Consider the following 26,522-nt stretch of genomic DNA (forward strand, 5'->3'; position numbering starts at 1 on the left):
TCCTTTAATCCCTATGGTAAAGAGATTTTAAAGGTTTTACCTCTATTTCCCCTATTGGGCCCCGCCTCTCTGCCTCCAGGAGGGTCAGACACACCGTTTATAAAAAAACTGGTTCCCCTTCACCCAAGTGTGCTTCATACCAAATTTGGACAAAATCCTGTCATTCCTACAGAAGAAGAAGGATTTTGAAGAATTTGCTATGTTTCCCCTATTGGGCCCCTTCCTTCTGCCCCCAGGGGGGCCACACTCGCTGTTTAAACAAAATTTACTCCTTTTTGCCCAAGGATGCTCCAGACTAAATTAGGATAAAATCCCTTAATCCCTATGGTAGAAGAGATTATAAAGGTTTTACCTCTATTTCCCCTATTGGACCCTGCCCCTCAGGTCCCAGGGGGGCCACACCCAACGTTTAAACAAAATTGGTTCCTCTTTACCCAAGAATGCTCCACACCAAATATGGACCAAATCCTTTCATTCCTACAGATGAAGAAGGATTTTAAAGAATAATTTGCTATGTTTCCCCTATTGGGCCCCACCCCTCAGGCCCCTGGGAGGCCAGACCCACCATTTATACAAAATTGGTTCCCCTTTCTCCCAAGAATCCTTCAGACCAAATCCTTTCATTCCTACAGAAGAAGAAGGATTTTAAAGAATAATTTGCTATGTTTCCCCTATTGGGCCCCTCCACTCAGGCCCCTGGGGGGCCAGACCCTCGGTGTATACAAAATTGGTTCCCCTTTACCCAAGGATGCTTTAGACCAAATATGGAACAAATCCTTTCATTCCTACAGAAGAAGAAGGATTTTAAAGAATTTGCTATATTTCCCTTACTGGGCCCGGCCCCTCAGCCCCCAGGGGGAACAGACCCACGGTGTATACAAAGTTGGTTCCCCTTCCTCCAAGGATGCTTCTGACTAAATTTGGTCAAAATCTGCTCAGTTATTCATGATTAGTAGCGATTTTTAGGAAAAGTTGACAGACGGACGACAGACGCTGCGGTATGGCATAAGCTAAAACTGTTGATTCAACATTGTGTAAAGGTCAACTGATTGACAGAACAGTGTAGATGAGATTATGTTGAGCAACAATCGTAAAACATATCACAAGACCGACCTGGATGTACGAGTCTAGAAATAGTTCAAGGTCAGTTTGTGAATTGAACAAGAATGCCATGGAATCGAAGATGGTGTGTCACCTGCCGCCCCCCCCCACCCCCACCCCCTGCTAATTTTCAGATTTGTGTCAAAATCAAACTTGAGTGATAATTGATACAATAGACATGTGTCGGTTGTTGCATAAATATCAAAGCATTACTTCATATGTTATCGCACAAAAGCCATGTAACTTTTGAGAGAAAAAAAAAATCAAATTGGCTATTGAGGCCATGTTGATTTCATAACTGGTTCAAAATCAACTTGAGTGGATAATTGATACCATAGTTAGGTGTGGAAAATTTTATGAAAACAAAAACAATTCTGCAAAGGTTATTGCATGGAAACCACTTCAAATGGCCACTGGTGGTATTATTGAATTTCAAAATCAATCTGTTCTTTTATAGTTATCAAATAGAAACCACCTCAGGCCATACTGAACGTCAGGTCTGTGTCAAAAACAAACCTGTGCAAGCTCTTGTAGAATTTTTCATGAAAATTAAATCAATCTTTTTAGAGTTATCACACACCTCAGTTGTTGAAATCGAAATCCAAGATGGCCACCGGCAGCTATATTTAATTTCAGACCAGTCTAGAGGTCGAATTTATGCATGGATTAATGCTATAATTATTTTTTGGGAAGTTTCATGAAAATCAAAGTACTCCTTTGAGAGTTATTGCCCAGAAAACTTCATGCAGATAATCCATTGGGCGATGCCAACACTGATGGATCAATACCTATAGGTCACGTTCACAGGCGAAAAAATACAAAGAGCACAAAACAATCTTCAGTATTCTGTAAAATAGAACAAGAACACCATCGGTTTATGTTGAAATACTTCATTTCTCTTTAAAAGGTAAAATATAATTTAAAGCACAATTAATTGCATCGGAAAAACAACATACTTTTCTGTTATAACTACATATATACAAGTGACAAAGGTCACATATCAAGACATGTTTCATACTGACAAAAGTCACACACACATCTCAACCGTGTACACAGGTCTGGTCACACACACTCCTCAACCATGTACACGGGTCTGGTCACACACACTCCTCAACCGTGTACACGGGTCTGGTCACACACATTCCTCAACCGTGTACACGGGTCTGGTCACACACACTCCTCAACCGTGTACACAGGTCTGGTCACACACACTCCTCAACCGTGTACACAGGTCTGGTCACACACACTCCTCAACCGTGTACACAGGTCTGGTCACACACACTCCTCAACCGTGTACACAGGTCTGGTCACACACACTCCTCAACCGTGTACACAGGTCTGGTCACACACACTCCTCAACCGTGTACACAGGTCTGGTCACACACACTCCTCAACCGTGTACACAGGTCTGGTCACACACACTCCTCAACCGTGTACACAGGTCTGGTCACACACACTCCTCAACCGTGTACACAGGTCTGGTCACACACACTCCTCAACCGTGTACACAGGTCTGGTCACACACACTCCTCAACCGTGTACACAGGTCTGGTCACACACACTCCTCAACCGTGTACACAGGTCTGGTCACACACACTCCTCAACCGTGTACACAGGTCTGGTCACACACACTCCTCAACCGTGTACACAGGTCTGGTCACACACACTCCTCAACCGTGTACACAGGTCTGGTCACACACACTCCTCAACCGTGTACACAGGTCTGGTCACACACACTCCTCAACCGTGTACACAGGTCTGGTCACACACACTCCTCAACCGTGTACACAGGTCTGGTCACACACACTCCTCAACCGTGTACACAGGTCTGGTCACACACATTCCTCAACCGTGTACACAGGTCTGGTCACACACACTCCTCAACCGTGTACACAGGTCTGGTCACACACACTCCTCAACCGTGTACACAGGTCTGGTCACACACACTCCTCAACCGTGTACACAGGTCTGGTCACACACACTCCTCAACCGTGTACACAGGTCTGGTCACACACACTCCTCAACCGTGTACACAGGTCTGGTCACACACACTCCTCAACCGTGTACACAGGTCTGGTCACACACACTCCTCAACCGTGTACACAGGTCTGGTCACACACACTCCTCAACCGTGTACACAGGTCTGGTCACACACACTCCTCAACCGTGTACACAGGTCTGGTCACACACACTCCTCAACCGTGTACACAGGTCTGGTCACACACACTCCTCAACCGTGTACACAGGTCTGGTCACACACACTCCTCAACCGTGTACACAGGTCTGGTCACACACACTCCTCAACCGTGTACACAGGTCTGGTCACACACACTCCTCAACCGTGTACACAGGTCTGGTCACACACACTCCTCAACCGTGTACACAGGTCTGGTCACACACACTCCTCAACCGTGTACACAGGTCTGGTCACACACACTCCTCAACCGTGTACACAGGTCTGGTCACACACACTCCTCAACCGTGTACACAGGTCTGGTCACACACACTCCTCAACCGTGTACACAGGTCTGGTCACACACATTCCTCAACCGTGTACACAGGTCTGGTCACACACATTCCTCAACCATGTACACAGGTCTGGTCACACACACTCCTCAACCGTGTACACAGGTCTGGTCACACACACTCCTCAACCATGTACACAGGTCTGGTCACACACACTCCTCAACCGTGTACACAGGTCTGGTCACACACACTCCTCAACCATGTACACAGGTCTGGTCACACACACTCCTCAACCGTGTACACAGGTCTGGTCACACACACTCCTCAACCATGTACACAGGTCTGGTCACACACACTCCTCAACCGTGTACACAGGTCTGGTCACACACACTCCTCAACCATGTACACAGGTCTGGTCACACACACTCCTCAACCGTGTACACAGGTCTGGTCACACACACTCCTCAACCATGTACACAGGTCTGGTCACACACATTCCTCAACCGTGTACACAGGTCTGGTCACACACATTCCTCAACCATGTACACATGTCTGGTCACACACACTCCTCAACCGTGTACACAGGTCTAGTCACACACATTCCTCAACAGTGTACACGGGTCTGGTCACACATATTTCTTAACCGTGTACACAGGTCTGGTCACACACATTTCAAACCAAGGCAGACGCAATGTTATCAAGTTCAGCAAGTTTACATCTCATTTCATCTTAAAAGACAAATTAGCATACCATTTCTTTTAAAAATAAACAGGGGAATCTAAGGACTCCACAAGACAGATGTGTCCGGTATCTGAACCACTGTTGATCAGGAGCCGCATCTAGGAAGTGATACACTGAAACATGTTATAAAAGTTCCATATCCAGTAGTCCAGAAAAAGCACTACAACAAAGTACCTCCCTAAGCACTGCTCTGTTTTAACCTGTACAGATGTTATTACCTGTACAAACTTGTAGGGTTGAGTGTGGTAAGGGCATATCTCTATATTGATGTAAGGAGGAGAGATACAACCACACTCCACTCAACTCTCAATACATGGGTGTGTGGCATATCTTATTGCTGTGTAAAGGATCTTTTTGTCATTTAACTTCTGTCCTTCAACAAAAGTGTGAATTCAACACGAGATGAAAGTATCCTTTCTGTACCCACCACAGCGCCCAAGAGACTACCCCTGTTGAGACCTGGCCCTGGGATCAACACGAAATGAAAGTATCATTTCTGTACCCACCACAGGGCCCAAGAGACTACCCCTGTTCAGACCTAGCCCCGGGATCATGAAACAATCTAAGACCTTAGTTTTTGCTTAGTCAATCACGCGTGACGTTACTTTTATGACGTTATCTGTGATTGGTCAAGACAAAACTTAAGACAATTTGAGACAATTTGGGCCTGTAGTAAGAGGCCACTGGTAGTGAATTTCACCGTTATATGAACCTGTATTAAGGATCCCTGTTCCACTGCTGACAAAACACTAGAGAGTTCCACTGTAGTTTTTCGAGCATACCTCCTTAATTAAATTTAGGGGACACGATGAGCCAGGTTACTACCGTCGACCAGGTAGCTCTGTTGGTAGTTAGAGCTACAGTATGATAATCTGAGGTTGGAATCTCAGTCTAGCTCAGTTGCATTCTTACACTAGAAACACATTTCTTGATTTCAGTATTTCATCTTCATTTTGTTCCTTAAAAAGATCCACAAAGTATGGTTTTCTATTCAGAAATGCTGGAAAGAAAGTTCCAACTCATAGCTACAGTTTTGGGCCGTGGTATGCGGGTCCCTAAGTCACTTTATGGACCTGCTTAAGGTGGTTTCAAAATACAAGGTTTAACTGTACTGGTAAGTAAACAGGCAAAGTCAACACTTTACAAACTTGTTTTTAATATGTAAGTACTACATAACAGCTTTGAAAATTGGGTAAACACTTGGTTTTTGATTATTATCCTTTCGTCAGTCTGGGTATGTAGGAATGAAAATAACTATGTAACTGAAAAAATGTCATATTTAACTATTGACATTACTGGAGATTATTTCGGGGTTTTTTAAGATGGTCAGTCTCTTGTAACAGCACACTTGTAAAGTGTAGTGATGACTCAGTGATGATTAGTAATTCTTTTGAAATTGTTAACTTTAGTTTAAAGCTTCATAGATTAATTCTAGAGGAGTGAGTTACTTATTTATCCATGCTAATCAATGAGGTGTGACAGTCATTGATATAGATAAAAAGTAGTTTAACTGAAATACTGATTATGGAGGCAAGATACTTTATTCCGCTTGTTCCAGTCTACTCAGCTGTAAATGAGTATGTGGTTGGGTAGTGTGCTAGAATTGTGGAATGCAAGCTGTGAGCGCCGAAATGGCAGCACCGGCTGTATACTCCCCAGGGTGTTGAGAAAGATATTGGCTGGTTGCAAAGGCCCTATAACCACAGATAATAATTTGTGAACCGCTTTGAGATGACCTACGAACTGGGTTGTGATAAAGCGGTATATAAGAACCTCAAATTATTATTATTATAATCATGTTTAGAAATGTACTATCATAACTTGTAATTTTCTGCATAATTTCCTGATACATACATTTATACATTCTGTCTCTCCTTCTCACACGTCCGGACACTGGACACAACACTCCTCTCCACTTTTTCTTTCACACATTTGTTCCTCTATTCACACACAGAAACACAAACTTTTACACCAATACTACTTCACACCAAATTATCTCCGTTGATCACCATACAGGTTATATTTGCCTGCTTTCATCCAAAGATTCATTCTCCTTAATATTTCTGACAACACTTTCTATTACGCTTAAAGTTTTGATAGCTTGCCTATCAAATGTTCACATGACTCGCCCACCGTGTTACGTATAAACACATACTGTAAGATTTCCTTTGGTAACAATGATGTCGTTAACCAATATAAACATAAACTATCAGTAACCTTCTAACTCCCCCCTCCCATTACTCCTAATCATGAGCTACGTCAAGTTATCTCCCCATTGACTATCCCCTCCAATCACTCCTAATCATGAGCTACGTTAAGTTGTCTCCCCTTTGACTATCCCCTCCCATTACTCCTAACCATGAGCTACGTCAAGTTATCTCCCCTTTGAATATCCCCTCCCATTACTCCTAATCATGAGCTACGTCAAGTTATCTCCCCTTTGACTATCCCCTCCAATCACTCCTAATCATGAGCTACGTCAAGTTGTCTCCCCTTTGACTATCCCCTCCCATTACTCCTAACCATGAGCTACGTCAAGTTATCTCCCCTTTGACTATCCCCTCCCATTACTCCTAATCATGAGCTACGTCAAGTTATCTCCCCTTTGAATATCCCCTCCCATTACTCCTAATCATGAGCTACATCAAGTTATCTCCCCTTTGACTATTTCTACGTAAGTTCGCGTTTGCGTATCCCAGTTGAAACGGTTCAGGTGGCACAGAAATATTCCATGATAAACGAACAAACTTGGCCCGAACTATAGACAGAGCTAAAAATACAGTTATGGTAAATAAATAACAATATATTGAGAATATCATATTCTTCTTTAACGCGTCCACTTAATCATATAATGTATCTTAAAATCCACATGTGGATTGACCTTGTTTTAAAAAGAAATAATGCAATCTAGCAATAGTCAGCATTTTAGTTTCGGTCAGGCACATCTGTACCCCTCAGTCTACACATGCTGAATACTCCCGAGGTCAGCCTCGGTTCAGATCTGCGCCTGTTGTTTTCTTTCAGGTTCAACTGTTTCAACCGGTTGAACCGCATATGCAAAAGGGGCCTTACTCACTGGATTTTTTAATACAACAGCCCCGATCACTGATTGATGTCCAGTTATCTCCCCTTAGACTATTGGTAACACACTCATTAGTCTGGTATTAGTAGCTGGAATCTCTTTCAAGAATCACCACCTCCCTGTCAAGTTATCTAACTCATCTGTCCCTCAAGTTGTTAACCCATTTAAGTCATCTGTCGCTCAATTTAACAAAACTTATATATTCAAGTTATTAGTCGCTCATATTGTTTGAGGTAAATTTGAGTACACCTGGAAACTTGATTTTCCTCCACAGTTCTCTTGAGTGAGATTCCAAACTACAGAAATATCACAACACATGGGCAGGACTGTCCTCATCAGCACAACGACATGAGATATGGATGATGTCCCTTTACAAGTTAAGAACAACGCTCTCCTGTCAATATCCCTGCTTCAAGGTGTCTCCTTGGTGGTTCCGAATTGGTTGAGTTTTTTCTTGTATTCCTCCGCCTCTTCCTCCTTCTGTTTGAGCTGCTGTTTGTAGTTCTCCGCCTGTTTCTGGATCTCCTCCAGTTGTTTACGTAGAGCGTCCTTATCTAGGCTCTCCAGACTCTCTTTGTTCTGTAATCATCAAATAAGTAAATACTGTATAGTTGCTCATTTTTTGTGGGGGTTTTAATTTCGCTACATTCACGATCACCAAAGATAGTGCGAAATTAAACACCCAGTGAATATTAACACCATGAATAAACAGAGATAAAAGAAAAGACCTGTTTATTATATTCCTGCTGAATAACGATGACGATAAAACACCCATCAGTATCTCTCTATGTACCTCTCTAATGCTGAACATTTAAAGGTAACCAACTGGTGTCTGTGGTCATACCAATTAGGACAAGCACCAGCTTTTCTTTGTAGGCAATAGATTTACAGAATAGGGCTTAGGTATGTTTGAAAACTTATCATTATTATTATTACTACATGGTTAACAGCTCATCAACACAGGAGAAGTCACTTGGCCAACAAATGGTCGACAAAAACCTTTAATTCTTCACCAGTTGATTATCAGCAATAAAATCCAATCAGGGCAGGAACATTCTACATGTCTGGCATACATAGGTTTCAAAGCTGCTATTCTTTTAATTGAGTAAGTTATCTAGTGCTTCACCCCAGGTAGGTTTGACCTCTGACCCAACAATGATCAATGATTTTGTTGTGTATGACTTACCTCCAGGAGTTTCTGTATGTCAACCGATGCCGAGTCCCCCTCCCCCTCGTCCGTCCGCTGACGTTTAGCTGGGGGCTCCTCTGTAAACAAACAATAATGTCTTCAGTATTATCAACAAGTGGGTTGGGGGGATGGGGGGGGGAATCCTTTAAAATTAAAATGTTGTGAAAGTTTCAATGGAGGAATCACTGTTTTTTTTCACTAAATGCTTTCATATATGATATTTGGACAGAAGAAAATTTGAAATCATAGGGCTCAAAACACAAGGGAGCCAATCCTTTATATTTCAACACATTTATTTGATTTTCATTTTTATATGTATGAAGGTTGATGTTTTTTTCTTGAGAAATAATCAAAAGCGCTATCACTTATCTTATTGGTTATTTGTGTGGTCTTCCGTGACTGAACATTTCATACAGGATTACCGGTGTATACCAGGCCTCTGTACAGTGACTGAACATTTCACACAGCATTAACTGTGTATACCGGGCCTCTGTACTGTGACTGAACATTTCATACAGGATTAACTGTGTATACCAGGCCTCTGTACTGTGACTGAACATTTCATACAGGACTAACTGTGTATACCTGGCCACTGTACTGTGACTGAACATTTCATACAGGATTACCTGTGTATACCGGGCCTCTGTACTGTGACTGAACATTTCATACAGGATTAACTGTGTATACCTGGCCACTGTACTGTGACTGAACATTTCATACAGGATTAACTGTGTATACCTGGCCTCTGTACTGTGACAGAACATTTCACACAGGATTAACTGTGTATACCAGGCCTCTGTACTGTGACTAAACATTTCATACCAGATTAACTGTGTATACCGGGCCTCTGTACTGTGACTGAACATTTCATACAGGTTTAACTGTGTATACCGGGCCTCTGTACTGTGACTGAAGATTTCATACAGGATTAACTGTGTATACCTGGCCACTGTACTGTGACTGAACATTTCATACAGGATTACCTGGGTATACTGGGCCTCTGTACTGTGACTGAACATTTCATACAGGATTAACTGTGTATACCGGGCCTCTGTACTGTGACTGAACATTTCATACAGGATTACCTGTGTATACCAGGACTCTGTACAGTGACTGAACATTTCATACAGGATTAACTCTGTATACCGGGCCTCTGTACTGTGACTGAACATTTCATACAGGTTTAACTGTGTATACCGGGCCTCTGTACTGTGACTGAACATTTCATACCGGTTTAACTGTGTATACCGGGCCTCTGTACTGTGACTGAACATTTCATACAGTATTAACTGTGTATACCTGGCCACTGTACTGTGACTGAACATTTCATACAGGTTTACCTGTGTATACCGGGCCTCTGTACTGTGACAGAACATTTCATACAGGATTAACTGTGTATACCAGGCCTCTGTACTGTGACTAAACATTTCATACAGGATTAACTGTGTATACTGGGCCTCTGTAGTGTGACTGAACATTTCATACAGGATTAACTGTGTATACCTGGCCTCTGTTCTGTGACTGAACATTTCATACAGGATTAACTGTGTATCCCAGGCCTCTGTACTGTGACTGAACATTTCATACAGGATTACCTGTGTATACCGGACCTCTGTACTGTGACTGAACATTTCATACCAGATTACCTGTGTATACCGGGCCTCTGTACTGTGACTGAACATTTCATACAGGATTACCTGTGTATACCGGGCCTCTGTTTTATCTGGCTATCTACTTACCTGTGGTGTCGACAGTAAGAGTTGCGTCCCCTGCTCCTCCACCTGTAATCTCCTCTAGCACCGTCGTCTCCTCAGCAGTCAGCTCTGATTGGTCGTGACCAGCTACTATGGTTATAACTTTCTGAAAAATCCAATCAAAACACGAAAAATAAAAAGATTACTTTATCAAGTAAAAATCAGCTGCATTTAGAAATACATTATGTACCTGTAGAAAAGTATTGGGACACTCTACCATAACTACAAGGTCTGTACACAGTAGAAAAGTATTGGGACACTCTACCATAACTACCAGGTCTGTACACAGTAGAAAAGTATTGGGACACTCTACCATAACTACCAGGTCTGTACACAGTAGAAAAGTATTGGGACACTCTACCATAACTAACAGGTCTGTACACAGTAGAAAAGTATTGTGACACTCTACCATAACTACAAGGTATGTACACAGTAGAAAAGTATTGGGACACTCTACCATAACTACAAGGTCTGTACACAGTAGAAAAGTATTGGGACACTCTACCATAACTACCAGGTCTGTACACAGAAGAAAAGTATTGGGACACTCTACAATAACTACAAGGTCTGTACACAGAAAAGTATTGGGACACTCTACCATAACTACCAGGTCTGTACACAGAAGAAAAGTATTGGGGACACTCTACCATAACTAACAGGTCTGTACACAGTAGAAAAGTATTTGGGCACTCTACCATAACTACAAGGTCTGTACACAGTAGAAAAGTATTGAGACACTCTACCATAACTACAAGGTCTGTACACAGAAGAAAAGTATTGGGGACACTCTACCATAACTAACAGGTCTGTACACAGTAGAAAAGGATTTGGGCACTCTACCATAACTACAAGGTCTGTACACAGTTGAAAAGTATTGGGACACTCTACCATAACTACCGGGTCTGTACGCAGTAGAAAAGTATTGGGACACTCTACCATAACCACAAGGTCTGTACACAGTAGAAAAGTATTGGGTCACTCTACCATAACTACAAGGTCTGTACACAGGAGAAAAGTATTGGGACACTCTACCATAACTACAAGGTCTGTACACAGTAGAAAAGTATTTGGACACTCTACCATAACTTCAAGGTCTGTACACAGTAGACAAGTATTGGGACACTCTACCATAACTACAAGGTCTGTACACAGTAGAAAAGTATTGGGACACTCTACCATAACTACCGGGTCTGTACACAGTAGAAAAGTATTGGGACACTCTACCCTTACTACAAGGTCTGTACACAGTAGAAAAGTATTGGGACACTCTACCATAACTACAAGGAGACAAGCCTCACCTGTTGTTCTGTTTCCAGCCCTACAGTTTCCTCTTCTATTATTTCTGTTGATTCAGCTTCCTGGAGACCTTGTTGTTTGATTAGATTCAAAGCAATCTTCCCAGCCTCTGTATAAACAGGTTTATCACATAATGTACTGGGTTATCCAGTGAATATACCCATGTCAAAGTTGTTTGCGTATTAACCCATGTAATATATGAATTTTAAGCACTGTGATTGGATATAAATTTCAATTGTTTCAATTGTGACGTCACACCTAGGACAAATATATGACGTCATAGACTTAAACACTTGATTCAAAATGGCGGTTTGACATTTCAAGGATGCATGAAAATTGTCATTTTACACGAATGAATGCCACAAATCTTGATTGTGTGAAAAGGATCTTACACTCGTTTTCATTTCATATGAAATTTATGAAACTCGTCACAAATTTTTCATTTTAGCTTGCCAGACTTTGGCTGAATTGAAAAATTCTTCGACTCATTTTATAAATCTCACATGAAATGGAAACTCATGTAAGATCCTAAAGATATCAGGTATTTGACATGGTTACCACACTGTACAGTTGGGATGCAAGTCCTTTCTTCAGTCACATTGTACTTTCTCTTTACAACTATTTATTATTAAGTAACCAGTTTATTTTATTTTCAAAAGTATTCAAAACATGCTATCGACTAGGATGGTTATAACTGTCATTTCCTTTGTTGTGAGGTTAGACATCTATACAACAGCTACAGTGGCTATCGACTAGGATGGTTATAACTGTCATTTCCTTTGTTGTGAGGTTAGACATCTATACAACAGCTACAGTGGCCATTGACCAGGATGGTTATAACTGTCATTTCCTTTGTTGTGAGGTTAGACATCTATAACACAGCTACAGTGGCTATCGACTAGGATGGGTATAACTGTCATTTCCTTTGTTGTGAGGCTAGACATCTATACAACAGCTACAGTGGCCATCGACTAGGATGGTTATAACGTTCATTTCCTTTGTTGTGAGGCTAGACATCTATACAACAGCTACAGGGGCCATTGACTAGGATGGTTATAACTGTCATTTCCTTTGTTTTGAGGCTAGACATCTATACAACAGCTACAGTGGCTATCGACTAGGAAGGCTATAACTGTCATTTCCTTTGTTGTGAGGTTAGCCATCTATAAAACAGCTACAGTGGCTATCGACTAGGAAGGCTATAACTGTCATTTCCTTTGTTGTGAGGTTAGACATCTATAAAACAGCTACAGTGGCCATCGACTAGGATGGTTATAACTGTCATTTCCTTTGTTGTGAGGTTAGACATCTATAAAACAGCTACAGTGGCTACGGACTAGGATGGTTATAACTGTCATTTCCTTTGTTGTGAGGTTTAGACAACAACTGGTTACACTTCCATCATTTATCTATATGTATTAGCCCTAGAGAGAATATAAATAGGACCGTTTTATTTGTAAATGTTACATACACCTTTCAAACAAAGGCAAAATGACTTTCTTGCAAAACAGTGTAGTTCCCTGTTCAGGGACTGATTTGCCTGTAATTCCCTGTTCAGGGACTGATTTGCCTTATAATTACCTGTTCAGGGACTGATTTGCCTGTAATTACCTGTTCAGGGACTGATTTGCCTGTAATTACCTGTTCAGGGACTGATTTGCCTGTAATTACCTGTTCAGGGACTGATTTGCCTGTAATTACCTGTTCAGGGACTGATTTGCCTGTAATTACCTGTTCAGGGACTGATTTGCCTGTAATTACCTGTTCAGGGACTGATTTGCCTGTAATTACCTGTTCAGGGACTGATTTGCCTGTAATTACCTGTTCAGGGACTGATTTGCCTGTAATTACCTGTTCAGGGACTGATTTGCCTGTAATTACCTGTTCAGGGACTGATTTGCCTGTAATTACCTGTTCAGGGACTGATTTGCCTGTAATTACCTGTTCAGGGACAGATTTGCCTGTAATTACCTGTGAGTGTGATTGTTTGTCCGCTCTCCACAGCAGAGGTGATCATTCCTCCCTCAGATGTAGTGATCATGGTGATACCCTGACTCTCCAGCCAACTCAGGGCGTCATTACTATTCACACCTAAACAAAAACCAACAACATTACTCATAGGGTACGCCAGCCAACTCAGGGCGTCATTACTATTCACACCTAAACAAAAACCAACGACATTACTCATAGGGTACGCCAGCCAACTCAGGGCGTCATTACTATTCACACCTAAACAAAAACCAACAACATTACTCATAGGGTACGCCAGCCAACTCAGGGCGTCATTACTATTCACACCTAAACAAAAACCAACGACATTACTCATAGGGTACGCCAGCCAACTCAGGGCGTCATTACTATTCACACCTAAACAAAAACCAACGACATTACTCATAGGGTACGCCAGCCAACTCAGGGCGTCATTACTATTCACACCTAAACAAAAACCAACAACATTACTCATAGGGTACGCCAGCCAACTCAGGGCGTCATTACTATTCACACCTAAACAAAAACCAACGACATTACTCATAGGGTACGCCAGCCAACTCAGGGCGTCATTACTATTCACACCTAAACAAAAACCAACAACATTACTCATAGGGTACGCCAGCCAACTCAGGGCGTCATTACTATTCACACCTAAACAAAAACCAACAACATTACTCATAGGGTACGCCAGCCAACTCAGGGCGTCATTACTATTCACACCTAAACAAAAACCAACAACATTACTCATAGGGTACGCCAGCCAACTCAGGGCGTCATTACTATTCACACCTAAACAAAAACCAACAACATTACTCATAGGGTATGCCAGCCAACTCAGGGCGTCATTACTATTTACACCTAAACAAAAACCAACAACATTACTCATAGGGTACGCCAGCCAACTCAGGGCGTCATTACTATTCACACCTAAACAAAAACCAACAACATTACTCATAGGGTATGCCAGCCAACTCAGGGCGTCATTACTATTTACACCTAAACAAAAACCAACAACATTACTCATAGGGTACGCCAGCCAACTCAGGGCGTCATTACTATTTACACCTAAACAAAAACCAACAACATTACTCATAGGGTATGCCAGCCAACTCAGGGCGTCATTACTATTCACACCTAAACAAAAACCAACGACATTACTCATAGGGGTACAGGAGGTCTTTCTGCATGCAATCCAACCAGATATAGAATATGATAAAATCCATTAGTTCCATCCAAGTGATAATGGTTCAGTATAATATAAATAGAATGTGTAAGACGTGAATGTCCCAGGGCCAGCTACCATACAAATTATTGACATTGTTGGACAAATTTCAATAAATAGTAATTCTTGAACTCTGAATGATGAACTCTTTCAAGATTTCTCAAACAGATTTAGATTAAAAGAAAATTTGTATAAAGAATACTTGATATTTATATTAGTCTGATCAAACTACATTCAGAAATTAAGTTGCAACAAGGATGCTGAATTGGTTGACAAATTTCTACATAAAAGTGACTTAGTGAGCTTGTTGTTGACCGTAACCCTGAAGTATGACCACATTTGTGGTATTCTCATACTTGACCTTTGTATAAAGTTTGATAGAAAAGTCAGTTTAGAAATGAAGATGCTAGTGATGATGATGTCTCAGGATGGAACAGGAGGTGAGGCTACAGACATGGGTAACATTGTATATCCTCACCTCCTCAATAAATGGCGAGGCATGAAAGTATAATTTTAGTTCCTCGAGGCAATCTTTTCTCATATAATCTCATCTTCCTTAAAAACAAGTCAAATCAGCCAGAGGCTCAATCTTTACCTGTCTTGGCTAACATGTTAGATTGTGATAAAACTTGTTAACTCATAGCTAACATGTTAGATTGTGATAAAACTTGTTAACTCATAGCTAACATGATGTTGGTTTATGATACAACCCCTTTATCTACAGCTCACACTATATTGGTTTGTGATACGACCCCTTGATCTACAGCTCACACTATATTGGTTTATGATACGACCCCTTTATCTACAGCTCACACTATATTGGTTTATGATACGACCCCTTTATCTACAGCTCACACTATATTGGTTTATGATACGACCCCTTTATCTACAGCTCACACTATATTGGTTTATGATACGACCCCTTTATCTACAGCTCACACTATATTGGTTTATGATACGACCCCTTTATCTACAGCTCACACTATATTGGTTTATGATACGACCCCTTTATCTACAGCTCACACTATATTGGTTTATGATACGACCCCTTTATCTACAGCTCACACTATATTGGTTTATGATACGACCCCTTTATCTACAGCTCACACTATATTGGTTTGTGATACGACCCCTTATCTACAGGTCACACTATATTGGTTTATGATACGACCCCTTATCTACATGTGGTGTTTGGGTTCTTTTGCAATAGATGACGAATACCATATATCTTTGATTTAGTGGGTATTTATTTCCCTGTAACAATATTAAAACACACATGAGACAATATACAGAAACGAACTCGCCTAACAATACATTTACATATGGACAATTCACGTTGTAACGTACGATACTTTAAAAGACGTAAGGTTTATAAAACAATTATTTAAAGTAGCCTAGAAAACTATATATGAATATGGTTCACATAATACTTATAATACCAGTAGACTACCCCGAAGTATAAAATCAGTGTTCAATAAGGAAAGTGTTCACTTAGTCAATAACCACACCCATAATTATATATGAGCAATTTACGGCACGTTATAGCATTCCCAATAAATATAAATTATGGAGCATTAATATTTATCAGCATAAATATTAAGTTTAGCAATAGCTTATATATTGTATTTGACCAATAGCTTACCCTGTATGTGGTACCGGGGATCCACTAGTATAATCTGCCAGGTATGTATATTTCGTAAGTATGTATATATGGCGATGTTGCCTCTACCAGGAGCAGATAGGAAGTGAATGGAAAAGAAAGGACAGAGAAGCAAAGAAAACATTGAAGCGGGAAATATCACGCAATGCGACAGGTGTCAGAGGTCAGTTTGTCACTGGTCAAACAGGTATACAACATTCACAATTACGTCACACTCTCATACATCCCATTCAAAACGAAAGTAACACACGAGACTAGGCGACAGCGATTGCGGATGCGGAGCGCGGATTACGGATTAAAATCAACGACACATTGTAAGACAAAGTAATCCTAATAAGACTCAATATATTTTAGTGAATCTTTAGGAATATAAGGAATTAAAATGAATTAACAAATCTAACCGGGTGCCACATACAGGTCACACTATATTGGTTGATGATACGACCCCTTATCTACAGCTCACACTATATTGGTTTATGATACGACCCCTTATCTACAGCTCACACCATATTGGTTTATGATACGACCCCTTTATCTACAGCTCACACTATAATGGTTTGTGAGAGGACCCCCTTATCTATATCTCGCACTATAATGGTTTGTGAGAGGACCCCCTTATCTACAGCTCACACCATATTGATTTGTGAGAGGACCCCCATACTACCTTGTGAGGTTGTTCCCGGCGCTGTGGCTTCTGCCAGTGCTGCTAATGTTGCCAGGACAGAAGAGTTGTCTGAACTCTCTGAAAAAACAATTCAAATCATGCTTTTGGAGAAAGACAGAGGTGTTTATTTTAGTAGAAAAAAGTGTTGTTTCAAAACATAGTACTGTGGACAAGCCTACATTATTCTCAAGATTTAACATGATTGAACTATGGAACAGAAAAGGACTCTCTCATTTATAATATAGGTTTTGTCTCCTGTTCAGGTGGAGGGGTCTAAATTCATTTTGATATTTAGAGATTTTTAATAAATAATTATTACTCAGTAGTTCTTTTGCAGTTCACTAAAATAGACCAATCAAAAAAGGCTAATGAAACAGGTTTTTGACTTGTTATGTTAAGTATCCATTTGTAGGATATCACTGTGTAATTAAATTCAATTATCAAATGGTGTTCGTGAAAGATAAGTGGCCCAAATTTCTCAAAGATAAAACTTCGGACCTACTGGTAAGTCAATTTATCAGATATTTTGTGATATTGATCCATATCTCCCACCTATAATTTGCATCGGGCCTAACCTTGAGAAATTTGTTTACCTGGCGATCTAAGGTCTTCCCTAGTGAAAAGTCACACAAGTCATTTTCATTTTTCACACATCACATGCCAACTGAACAAGGCATCACAAACAATACAAATCCCCTCGTGTGTAGGTCGAGATTTTATAGTGCACTTGGTACGTCTCACTTTAGCAACATCACGAACATTGGTCAAGGTTTTCTCACGCTTCACCACTACATGAAGCTTTATAAAACTCCAAACAGAAATACCAACTCATTTGAGGTATTGTCATACTTCAAGATACTTGAACAACATCATATGATTTTGATAAAAATCCAAGCAGGATAAATTTGCTAGAGCAATGATAAAAAAATTCTATAAATAGTAATGGTGACATTGAACTTGACCTTTTGACCCTGAATGACCAATATATAAAGTTTCATCAAAATCTGTGCAGGAATGAAGCTGATTTAGTGATGACAGAAAGTGAACATACGTAGACACAAACGTACCTATATCCCATCCCCTCCCTGGCTTTGTCGGGAGGGGGGGGGGGGAAAGAAAATCAGAGACATCTTTACTTACTGGGTTCTTTGGTGGTTTTGGCGATATTGTGATAGAGATTCACAGGGAGGACATCTTTGTGCCCAACTTCTGTCTGCAATGAGTCAGACGTTGTCACGGTAACTGTTTCTATGGCGTCCGCCTCAACCTCTGTTGTTTCTATGGTGACCGATTCTCCTTCCTCTAGACCCTGTATTTCTGTATGCTATCAAAACAGTTCAAAGGAAATTCAGAGGAAAATATTGAAATTCAAACACTTAAGTTTCAATTTTTGTTTGTTAAATAAAAGTCAATTTTTAGCAGACTTTTAAACCCTGTAGACATCTACATATATATTAAACATCTGTATATTTTAGATTTTGAGAAAGTGTAAAACTTACTAGTATATTTTTAATTGGGTAACAAAATGGCACAGAAACAAAGTCTGACCTCAGAGTTCGTAAACACGAAGACTTGTTGTTTGTATTATGTTACATTTTGCAACAATCACATGACAATGATGACAGGCAGTAAGAAAATAATACTTATAAAAATTTCTTTAACATCTGTGCTATGTTCCCTGTGTATCACATACCTGTGCTAACCGTAACATCTGTGCTATGTTCCCTGTGTATCACATCCCTGTGCTAACTGTAACATCTGTGCTATGTTCCCTGTGTACCACATACCTGTGCTAACTGTAACATCTGTGCTATGCTCCCTGTGTATCACATACCTGTGCTAACTGTAACATCGGTGCTATGTTCCCCGTGTATCACATACCTGTGCTCACTGTAACATTTGTGCTATGTTCCCCGTGTATCACATACCTGTGCTCACTGTAACATTTGTGCTATGTTCCCCGTGTATCACATACCTGTGCTGACCGTAACATCTGTGCTATGTTCCCTGTGTATCACATGCCTGTGCTAACTGTAACATCTGTGCTATGTTCCATGTGTATCACATACCTGTGCTAACTGTAACATCGGTGCTATGTTCCCCGTGTATCACATACCTGTGCTAACCGTAACATCTGTGCTATCTTCCCTGTGTATCACATACCTGTGCTAACTGTATCATCTGTGCTATGTTCCCTGTGTATCACATACCTGTGGTAACTGTAACATCTGTGCTATGTTCCCTGTGTACCACATACCTGTGCTAACTGTAACATCTGTGCTATGCTCCCTGTGTATCACATACCTGTGCTAACTGTAACACCTGTGCTATGTTCCCTGTGTATCACATACCTGTGGTAACTGTAACATCTGTGCTATGTTCCCTGTGTATCATATACCTGTGCTAACTGTAACATCTGTGCTATGTTCTCAGTGTATCACATACCTGTGCTAACTGTAACATTTGTGCTATGTTCCCCGTGTATCACATACCTGTGCTAACCGTAACATCTGTGCTATGTTCCCTGTGTATCACATACCTGTGCCAACTGTAACATCTGTGCTATGTTCCCTGTGTATCACGTACCTGTGCTAACTGTAACATCTGTGCTATGTTCACTGTGTATCACATACCTGTGCTAACTGTAACATATGTGCTATGTTCCCTGTGTATCACATACCTGTGCTTACTGTAACATCTGTGCTATGTTCCCTGTGTATCATATACCTGTGCTAACTGTAACATCTGTGCTATGTTCCCTGTGTATCACATACCTGTGCTAACTGTAACATCTGTGCTATGTCCGATCGCCCATTGGAGACAGCAATATCAAGTGGGGTTTTGTCAAACTAAAACAGGGTTTAAAGTGACAATAAATGTACATTATTAATAAAGAGATATGCCACATCCAGAATAACATCTACACTACAGGTAAGTAGCTGATCAAAGCAGAAATCCAAGGGAATTAAAAGGACATACATTATCAATTGTAGTGCATCATTGAATATATTTTCCGGAGATTTCTGTTCAATAATCAATATGTTCTTAAAGAACTAAATTAAACTCAGCCTTTTGACACTTATAATTTTTTTGTGACAAGTGAAAATCACTAATTCATGACAAGCATCTTTGTGTTGACTTTGATGGTCACATATCTGATAAAATGACACTAAACTGACATTAAGACTTGATATATTAGAAATAGAAAATCAACCTTTTTTCATATATTTTTTGTGCATTGGTAAGTTAACTTATAGATAGTAGATATTTCTTGTAAAACAAATGTATCTCTAACCTTTACTTAAGTATGTTCTACAATGCTCTAAAGGGATTTTCCTTCCGAAGCAAAGACCTAGAGTTACCTACCTTGTTGTCACAACTCGTATCGGCCCCATGTCTGACAAGTGACTCAATCACACCAAGGTGGCCTTTCTCTGTCGCCCAGTGTAATGGTGTCATCTTTAACTACAAAACAATGAAGTAAAAGAAAGATACAGGTACAATGAGACTGGACAGATTATTAAACCATCTTTTATTTTTCTATTCAGTAATTACCCAAAACACATCAGCAAGCTATCTTTTATATACTATCTAGATATCATACAAAACAAAACATCAAACTATCTTTTATATACTATCTAGATATCATACAACACAAAACATCAAGCTATCTTTTATTAATCTACTCATTTAAAATGCAGAGAGTGAATTGCGTACACTTCTATTAAAAGACACTGGATATGTGTTTTAATACATAATTGTGAAACAATGCAATTTACATGTTATTTGGAAAAAATAAATTGTTTTTTTTAAATTTGAAAAAGTTTTGAATTTTTCAAAAAAAATGCATCAAAATTAAACATTTGGTATGCGTTTTTCTTTATCATTTTCTAATAATGTCATATAAGTGATGTGATCCTGACCATGTCTTTGGCATCGATGTCGGCAGCATGCTGGATGAGGAGCTCCACGATGTCCACATGACCTTCCTGAGCGGCCACATGCAGCGGAGTACGGTCCACCTTTGTCCGCGCGTCTCGACTGATGCCTGCCCTCAGGAGTATCTCTGCCGTCTCTATGTGGCCGAACTGTGTGGCGAAGTGGAGCGGTGACGTACCAAGCTGACAACCAGAGCAACAGGAACGTAGTCACACATTCATTAAAATAAGTTCAAACAAAAATACATGCAGTATTATTTCCCAGAAAAGTCCCCATGAAATTTCACAAAAAAGATTCACGTGAACAACACGTGCACCTTCTTATGACATACAATTCCTTAATGCAATATTTATATATACATGATCGTCCTATTCAAGGGAGAACAATGCATATATAATATCCTCCATGTTTCCAAAATGTGGAATACCAAACAAGATGCCAAATGGGCCTGTATTGCTTCCCTGGTAATAATCTCACAATAGTAACCAAGGTTTAAATAATTAAACTAGCTGAATTAAGTTACATGGTAAATACAACCAGTCTAGACCTTTTCTAAAGATTTTTTCAACTCATTCACCCCTACATTTTAAAACTTGACTTGCCCAGTCTTTGATTTGGTCAGGTTCAAATGTGACTTCAGGGAGGAATTGGTTAAACATCTGACTTCTGTGACCTTGAAAATGGGTCAAGGTCATTTATATAAACAAACTTGCAGGCCTTCATCCCTGCAGGCTACTGGCCAGATTATCTTCACTGTAGGTCCTTTTGTTAAAATTGCTTAAAGAATTTAACACATTTGACCCCCATGACCTTGAAATTAAAGTAGGTCAATGTTATTCATTTGAACAAACATTGGAGTCCTTTATCCCAGCATGCTTTGCGCAATATCACCATCCTGGGCCTTGTGAATATTTAGAAGAATTTCTTTAAAGATATCCTTAAACTTTTGACCTCTGTGACCTTGAAAGCAAGTCGGGGTCATTCATTAGAAGAAAAAAAACCTTCTAGACCTCCATCTCAGCATGCTATTAACCAAATATCATCACCTCAGGCATATTGTTTATTCAGAAGAAGTTGTTTAAACAAAAAGGTTGATGCCTGATGGGCTTGTCTATTCTTGCCAGGTGAGCTTTAAACAATAATAATGATAATTATAAAATTGAAGATGTTATAAACCGATTTATCACTTGCTAGCTCGTGGGTCATCTCAAAGCGGTTCACAAATTATTATCTGTGGTTATACAAACAGGTTGTGGCAGGCACACTATACAACATACACATATTTGCTGTTGTGACTATATACCAACCCAGTCAGTGGTGAAGGGCGCCCCATTGGACATGAGAGTGCGAACTTCCTCTGTCTCGCCACGCTTGGCTGCATCCAGCAGACGTTTGCCAAGATCGACCAATGACATTCCAGATGTGTTCTTGAAGCCTTCACGTTTGGGTAAAACGATGTTGACTTCCTGTGCCAGAACTTGCTTTATCTGCTTCACAGCCTGCATCAAGCGCTACATAGGCTTACCTGAAACACATATACCAAGATTTATATTTCGGGATTTTTTTAAATACAATATAATGAACCTGAAATAAGCAGCTACCTGTCTAATGCGGCCAGCGGTCACTAAACTCTGGCCCGAGACCTGTATTCAGCGGTCATTTTGTCCAGAAATTGACATCAAGAAGACCACAATGTATATTAACAAGAACACATCTCAATAAAGCACAGCTAATTACAATGTGTAATTAAAAACCATAAACAAGTAAGGTTTGACACGTTGAATTGACAAGTTATTTACACAGCTATTTTCAGCTTGCAAATTGGGGCAGGTCCTACCGACCCATCAACAATGTTTTACAAACAAAACAATTAATCCCACCTTGTGTACTCAATCAGCTTGTGATTTTCAAAACAAGTATGATCTTTTCTGGTATCTGTACATACTGTATCCAAAGCTACTCAGGCCTAATATGATATGTGATGAAAAAACTTGCCACTATATTGTATGTGGAAAACAGATCTGCTTCCGGTCTGCCAGTCACTATATCTATATCAACGAAGCACACATCATGTCAAAAGGATAAATTTCACAGCGCAGACACTGAATCAGATTTTTTTTCATTACTATGTCATGATTTATTTCTATATCTTTATTTGGTTTGTAGTAGCTGTGCGAGATCAGGACATTAGTGTTAACCTTTCCATACGGCACATGGGTGCTGTGAATAAACCGTTACGCTAAGTTGAAAGCTCAAAGATTCTTGCAAATTCTAGATTTATTGAGTGATTTATTTATAAGTGATGAATTAACTAAATACTGATATATCATTTCATTAGAAAATTATTTGAACCACATAGATCAGAATACATCGCAATGCAGAATTTCATTTAAAGTAGATATACATGTAGATTTCAGTACTAGTACTGGTGGTTGTCTGCTAGCGCAAATTATATGTGGAACACTGTGTAGCCAAACAAAAATTCATCATTTCAAGAAATTTATCACCAAAACGCCTTTGTATTTGATTGATTATGCATTTATATTCAAGTATGAAATCGTACCCCTGTTAATAAAGGGAGAAAAAGTCAAAATAACATAGCAGCCTATAATGCCGGGAAAATGTCATTATAACCTGTGGATAATGTATGAAAACTTGGTTGTGATTTTCGGGTGAGCCTGGTTTTAGCAGCCACTTGTCTTAAGCAGCCAATTTCTGCTGGTCCCTTGGGTGGCCTAGGCCTCTTAATACAGGTTTGACTGTATGTTTCAAATCTGCCAATATGATATATCACCCGAGACTTAAGAGGTTCTGAAAGCGGATGCTCTTTAAATCTTCTACAAAAACTGTCAAAAGCGAAGAAACAAGCTGCAAGATTACTGTTGGATGCTCCATTTGATACACCATCAGTAGAACTGTTTTCTTCATTAGGGTGGTTACCAATTGGCAAATATTTGAAATTCAAAAGAGGTGTTATGGTGTACAAATGTATAAATAATCTAGTTCCAGGATATCTTTCTAATCAATCTAATTTGTCTAACAACAGATATACTAGATCAGCATCCCAAAACTCTGTCAAGGTACTCAAACACCGTACCACATTTTATTCCAAACACTTTTTGGTACAAGGGAGCCAGATTTGGAATAATTTACCGGTTGAAGTAAGACTCTCTTCCTCCTTGACAAAACTCAAACAAAATATGATTGGGAACATTAAGAATGCGGTTTAATTGTCTTTTATTTTTACTATTATACTTTTTAGATATAGCTTTGATTTGTTTTATTTTCGCTATATTAGCGTGTATTCTGTCAATTTTTAGCTTTTGCTACATTAGCATATATGTAAATTAGACAATTTGTCTTTTAATGAAAACCATAATGGGTTAAGCACGGAATATATTTCGTGCTTCTGTGATAATTTTATTGTAATTGTATTGAACGACCAATTTTACTAACAGAGGACCCTGTGGAAGATTAGCTTTGCTAAACAGGTTTTGTATCCTCAATAAATAAAAGTTTATTATAAAGTAGATCTAAGATGGCACACAAGGTCTATACATGCAGCTTTCATGATCTCTGGACAAAAAGCAGGTTGTAATTGCTTGCATAAAATATGTGTAGTAGGACGAGGAACAGTGATAAAGATAGAACCGTCGCAAGGTCTCTAACCCGCAACCCTTGGCTCTCAATGCACATCTTTTACACTATATATAACCTCCTTTTTTCAAACACCAACCCAGGTTCTTGGACTCCCCACCAAGGGTTCTCCTACCTTGAACTGGGAGGGTCAACGGCACCAATTTGTAGTAGGACAAGGATTAGTGATAAAGATAGTGCCGCCGCTAGGGCTCAAACCCGTGACCCTTGGCTCTCCAGTCTGATGCTCTACCACCTCCATCTCAAGTTCAAAGGGTTCTGCATTCAAACCCTGGTCTGGACATACACTTTTCCATCAACTTGTACATTAATATATGTAACAGGAGAGGAAAAATGAATGGCCAGACTTGGGTTTGAAGCTGGGACCCTCCAAACTCTAGACGGATGCTCTACTAATTGAGCTATTTGGTCGCCGTGATTGACCCAGTCCAGTTCCGCAACATATATATATAACATTACTACCTTTTAAATAGATAAATTGTGATATTTTTGTGCAATATTATTGTTTCAAAATCACTCAGTAAGACGTGTACATGCGCCACAAGATTCAAGGCAGTTTTTATCAGATACATCAAAATGTTTTTACACCTAACCTGCTGTAGGCCTAAGAACGATCAAGTCAAGTCAATTTAACGTCAATATGATTACAAAGATAAACACAAGCTCGTTTAGAGAGCTTTTACAATCGACAAAACAAATAAAAAACGATGCTTTCACTTAGCTAGTCAGGTCGGGGAAAAACACTAACTTGCGTATGGATTTGTTATTTAAAATAGCCAAAATCACTTGAATCTTAACTGTTTCAAATTGTTTGTCCAAGACGCATTTATTCAGTCATGAAACATAATACAAATGCAAAAATAAAGTTAAGTTGCATGTGGGAAAGTACCAAAAATAGATGCAATACTTCTGGTAAAGTTACATCAAGTTTCTTTAGTAGCCAACGCTTTCAGTAAACATCTTTTAGCAAAATATTATTTACCTTGTCGTAAATTAATGCGATTTTTAATAATATCTTGCAAAAGTTACTGTTAAAGCGATTTGTGTTATTTTTTAATAACAAATCCATACTCCAACTTACGTAAAATAGGCGAGTTTGCGTATTATACGCAAGTTGTGGTTTTCCCCAACCTGCTAGTTGCTGGTGCCTGGTGCAGCAGTCGATTACTTATTTCAGCTTGCATAAAGCAGCTCTCAGCACTCGATCAATAGAACAAGACTGGTTTTAACAAATTTAAAAATTTCTTTATCTGCAACGTGTTCATTAAGAAGGAGGCGATGTGGTGATCCGAACAAAGTGAGCCTATAAGTTACAGTAGCCATGCGCCTGTGTCAATGAATGTCAACAACAAACCAGCGGAAGTTGCATGTGGTCGGAGCGGAAAGGACAACAAGATATCAACATCCGCTAAGTCTTCAGACAACAGATATGGCAACGTTATAATAATATTGTAGGACATCAAAATATGTGCCTAAATAAACAATTTTTACCCGTTTGAATATGATTTTAGGACGAAACTCCGTTTGAAAGCCAAGACATCCGGAAGTTGGAAATAAAACAAGTAGTCCGGAAACGCTTTAAGCCTTTTCACATAATATGATATTATTTCGCAGTGTAAAAATTCCCTTGAATTGATTATATCCGTCAACAATTACATTTGAGTCCAAATTAAATGACATATCCGGATATTATAAGCTTCAAATACTAAAGGGCATCAAAAAAATCAAACTTACACTGAGAATCAAATAGTTGAGATCT

The 26,522-nt window shown here is 39.7% G+C and overlaps 1 protein-coding gene across 1 annotated transcript; it reads right to left on the minus strand.

Annotated features, from left to right (window-relative positions):
- Positions 1–6,034: 6,034 nt before the first annotated feature.
- Positions 6,035–26,335, minus strand: LOC110465961 (GA-binding protein subunit beta-1-like). Its single transcript, XM_021522177.1, has 12 exons — positions 26,255–26,335; positions 22,414–22,631; positions 21,091–21,288; positions 20,534–20,632; positions 19,942–20,016; positions 18,308–18,491; positions 17,168–17,245; positions 13,601–13,720; positions 11,632–11,738; positions 10,319–10,439; positions 8,577–8,656; positions 6,035–7,969 (listed from the first exon to the last, which is right to left on the minus strand). The coding sequence occupies exons 2-12, from the start codon at positions 22,609–22,611 to the stop codon at positions 7,802–7,804; spliced, it is 1,428 nt and encodes a 475-aa protein (XP_021377852.1). The 5' UTR covers positions 22,612–22,631; positions 26,255–26,335; the 3' UTR covers positions 6,035–7,801.
- Positions 26,336–26,522: the final 187 nt, after the last annotated feature.

Source organism: Mizuhopecten yessoensis, unplaced genomic scaffold (genome assembly GCF_002113885.1).
Source record: "Mizuhopecten yessoensis strain PY_sf001 unplaced genomic scaffold, ASM211388v2 scaffold11109, whole genome shotgun sequence".
NCBI classification, from domain to species: Eukaryota; Metazoa; Mollusca; class Bivalvia; order Pectinida; family Pectinidae; genus Mizuhopecten; species Mizuhopecten yessoensis.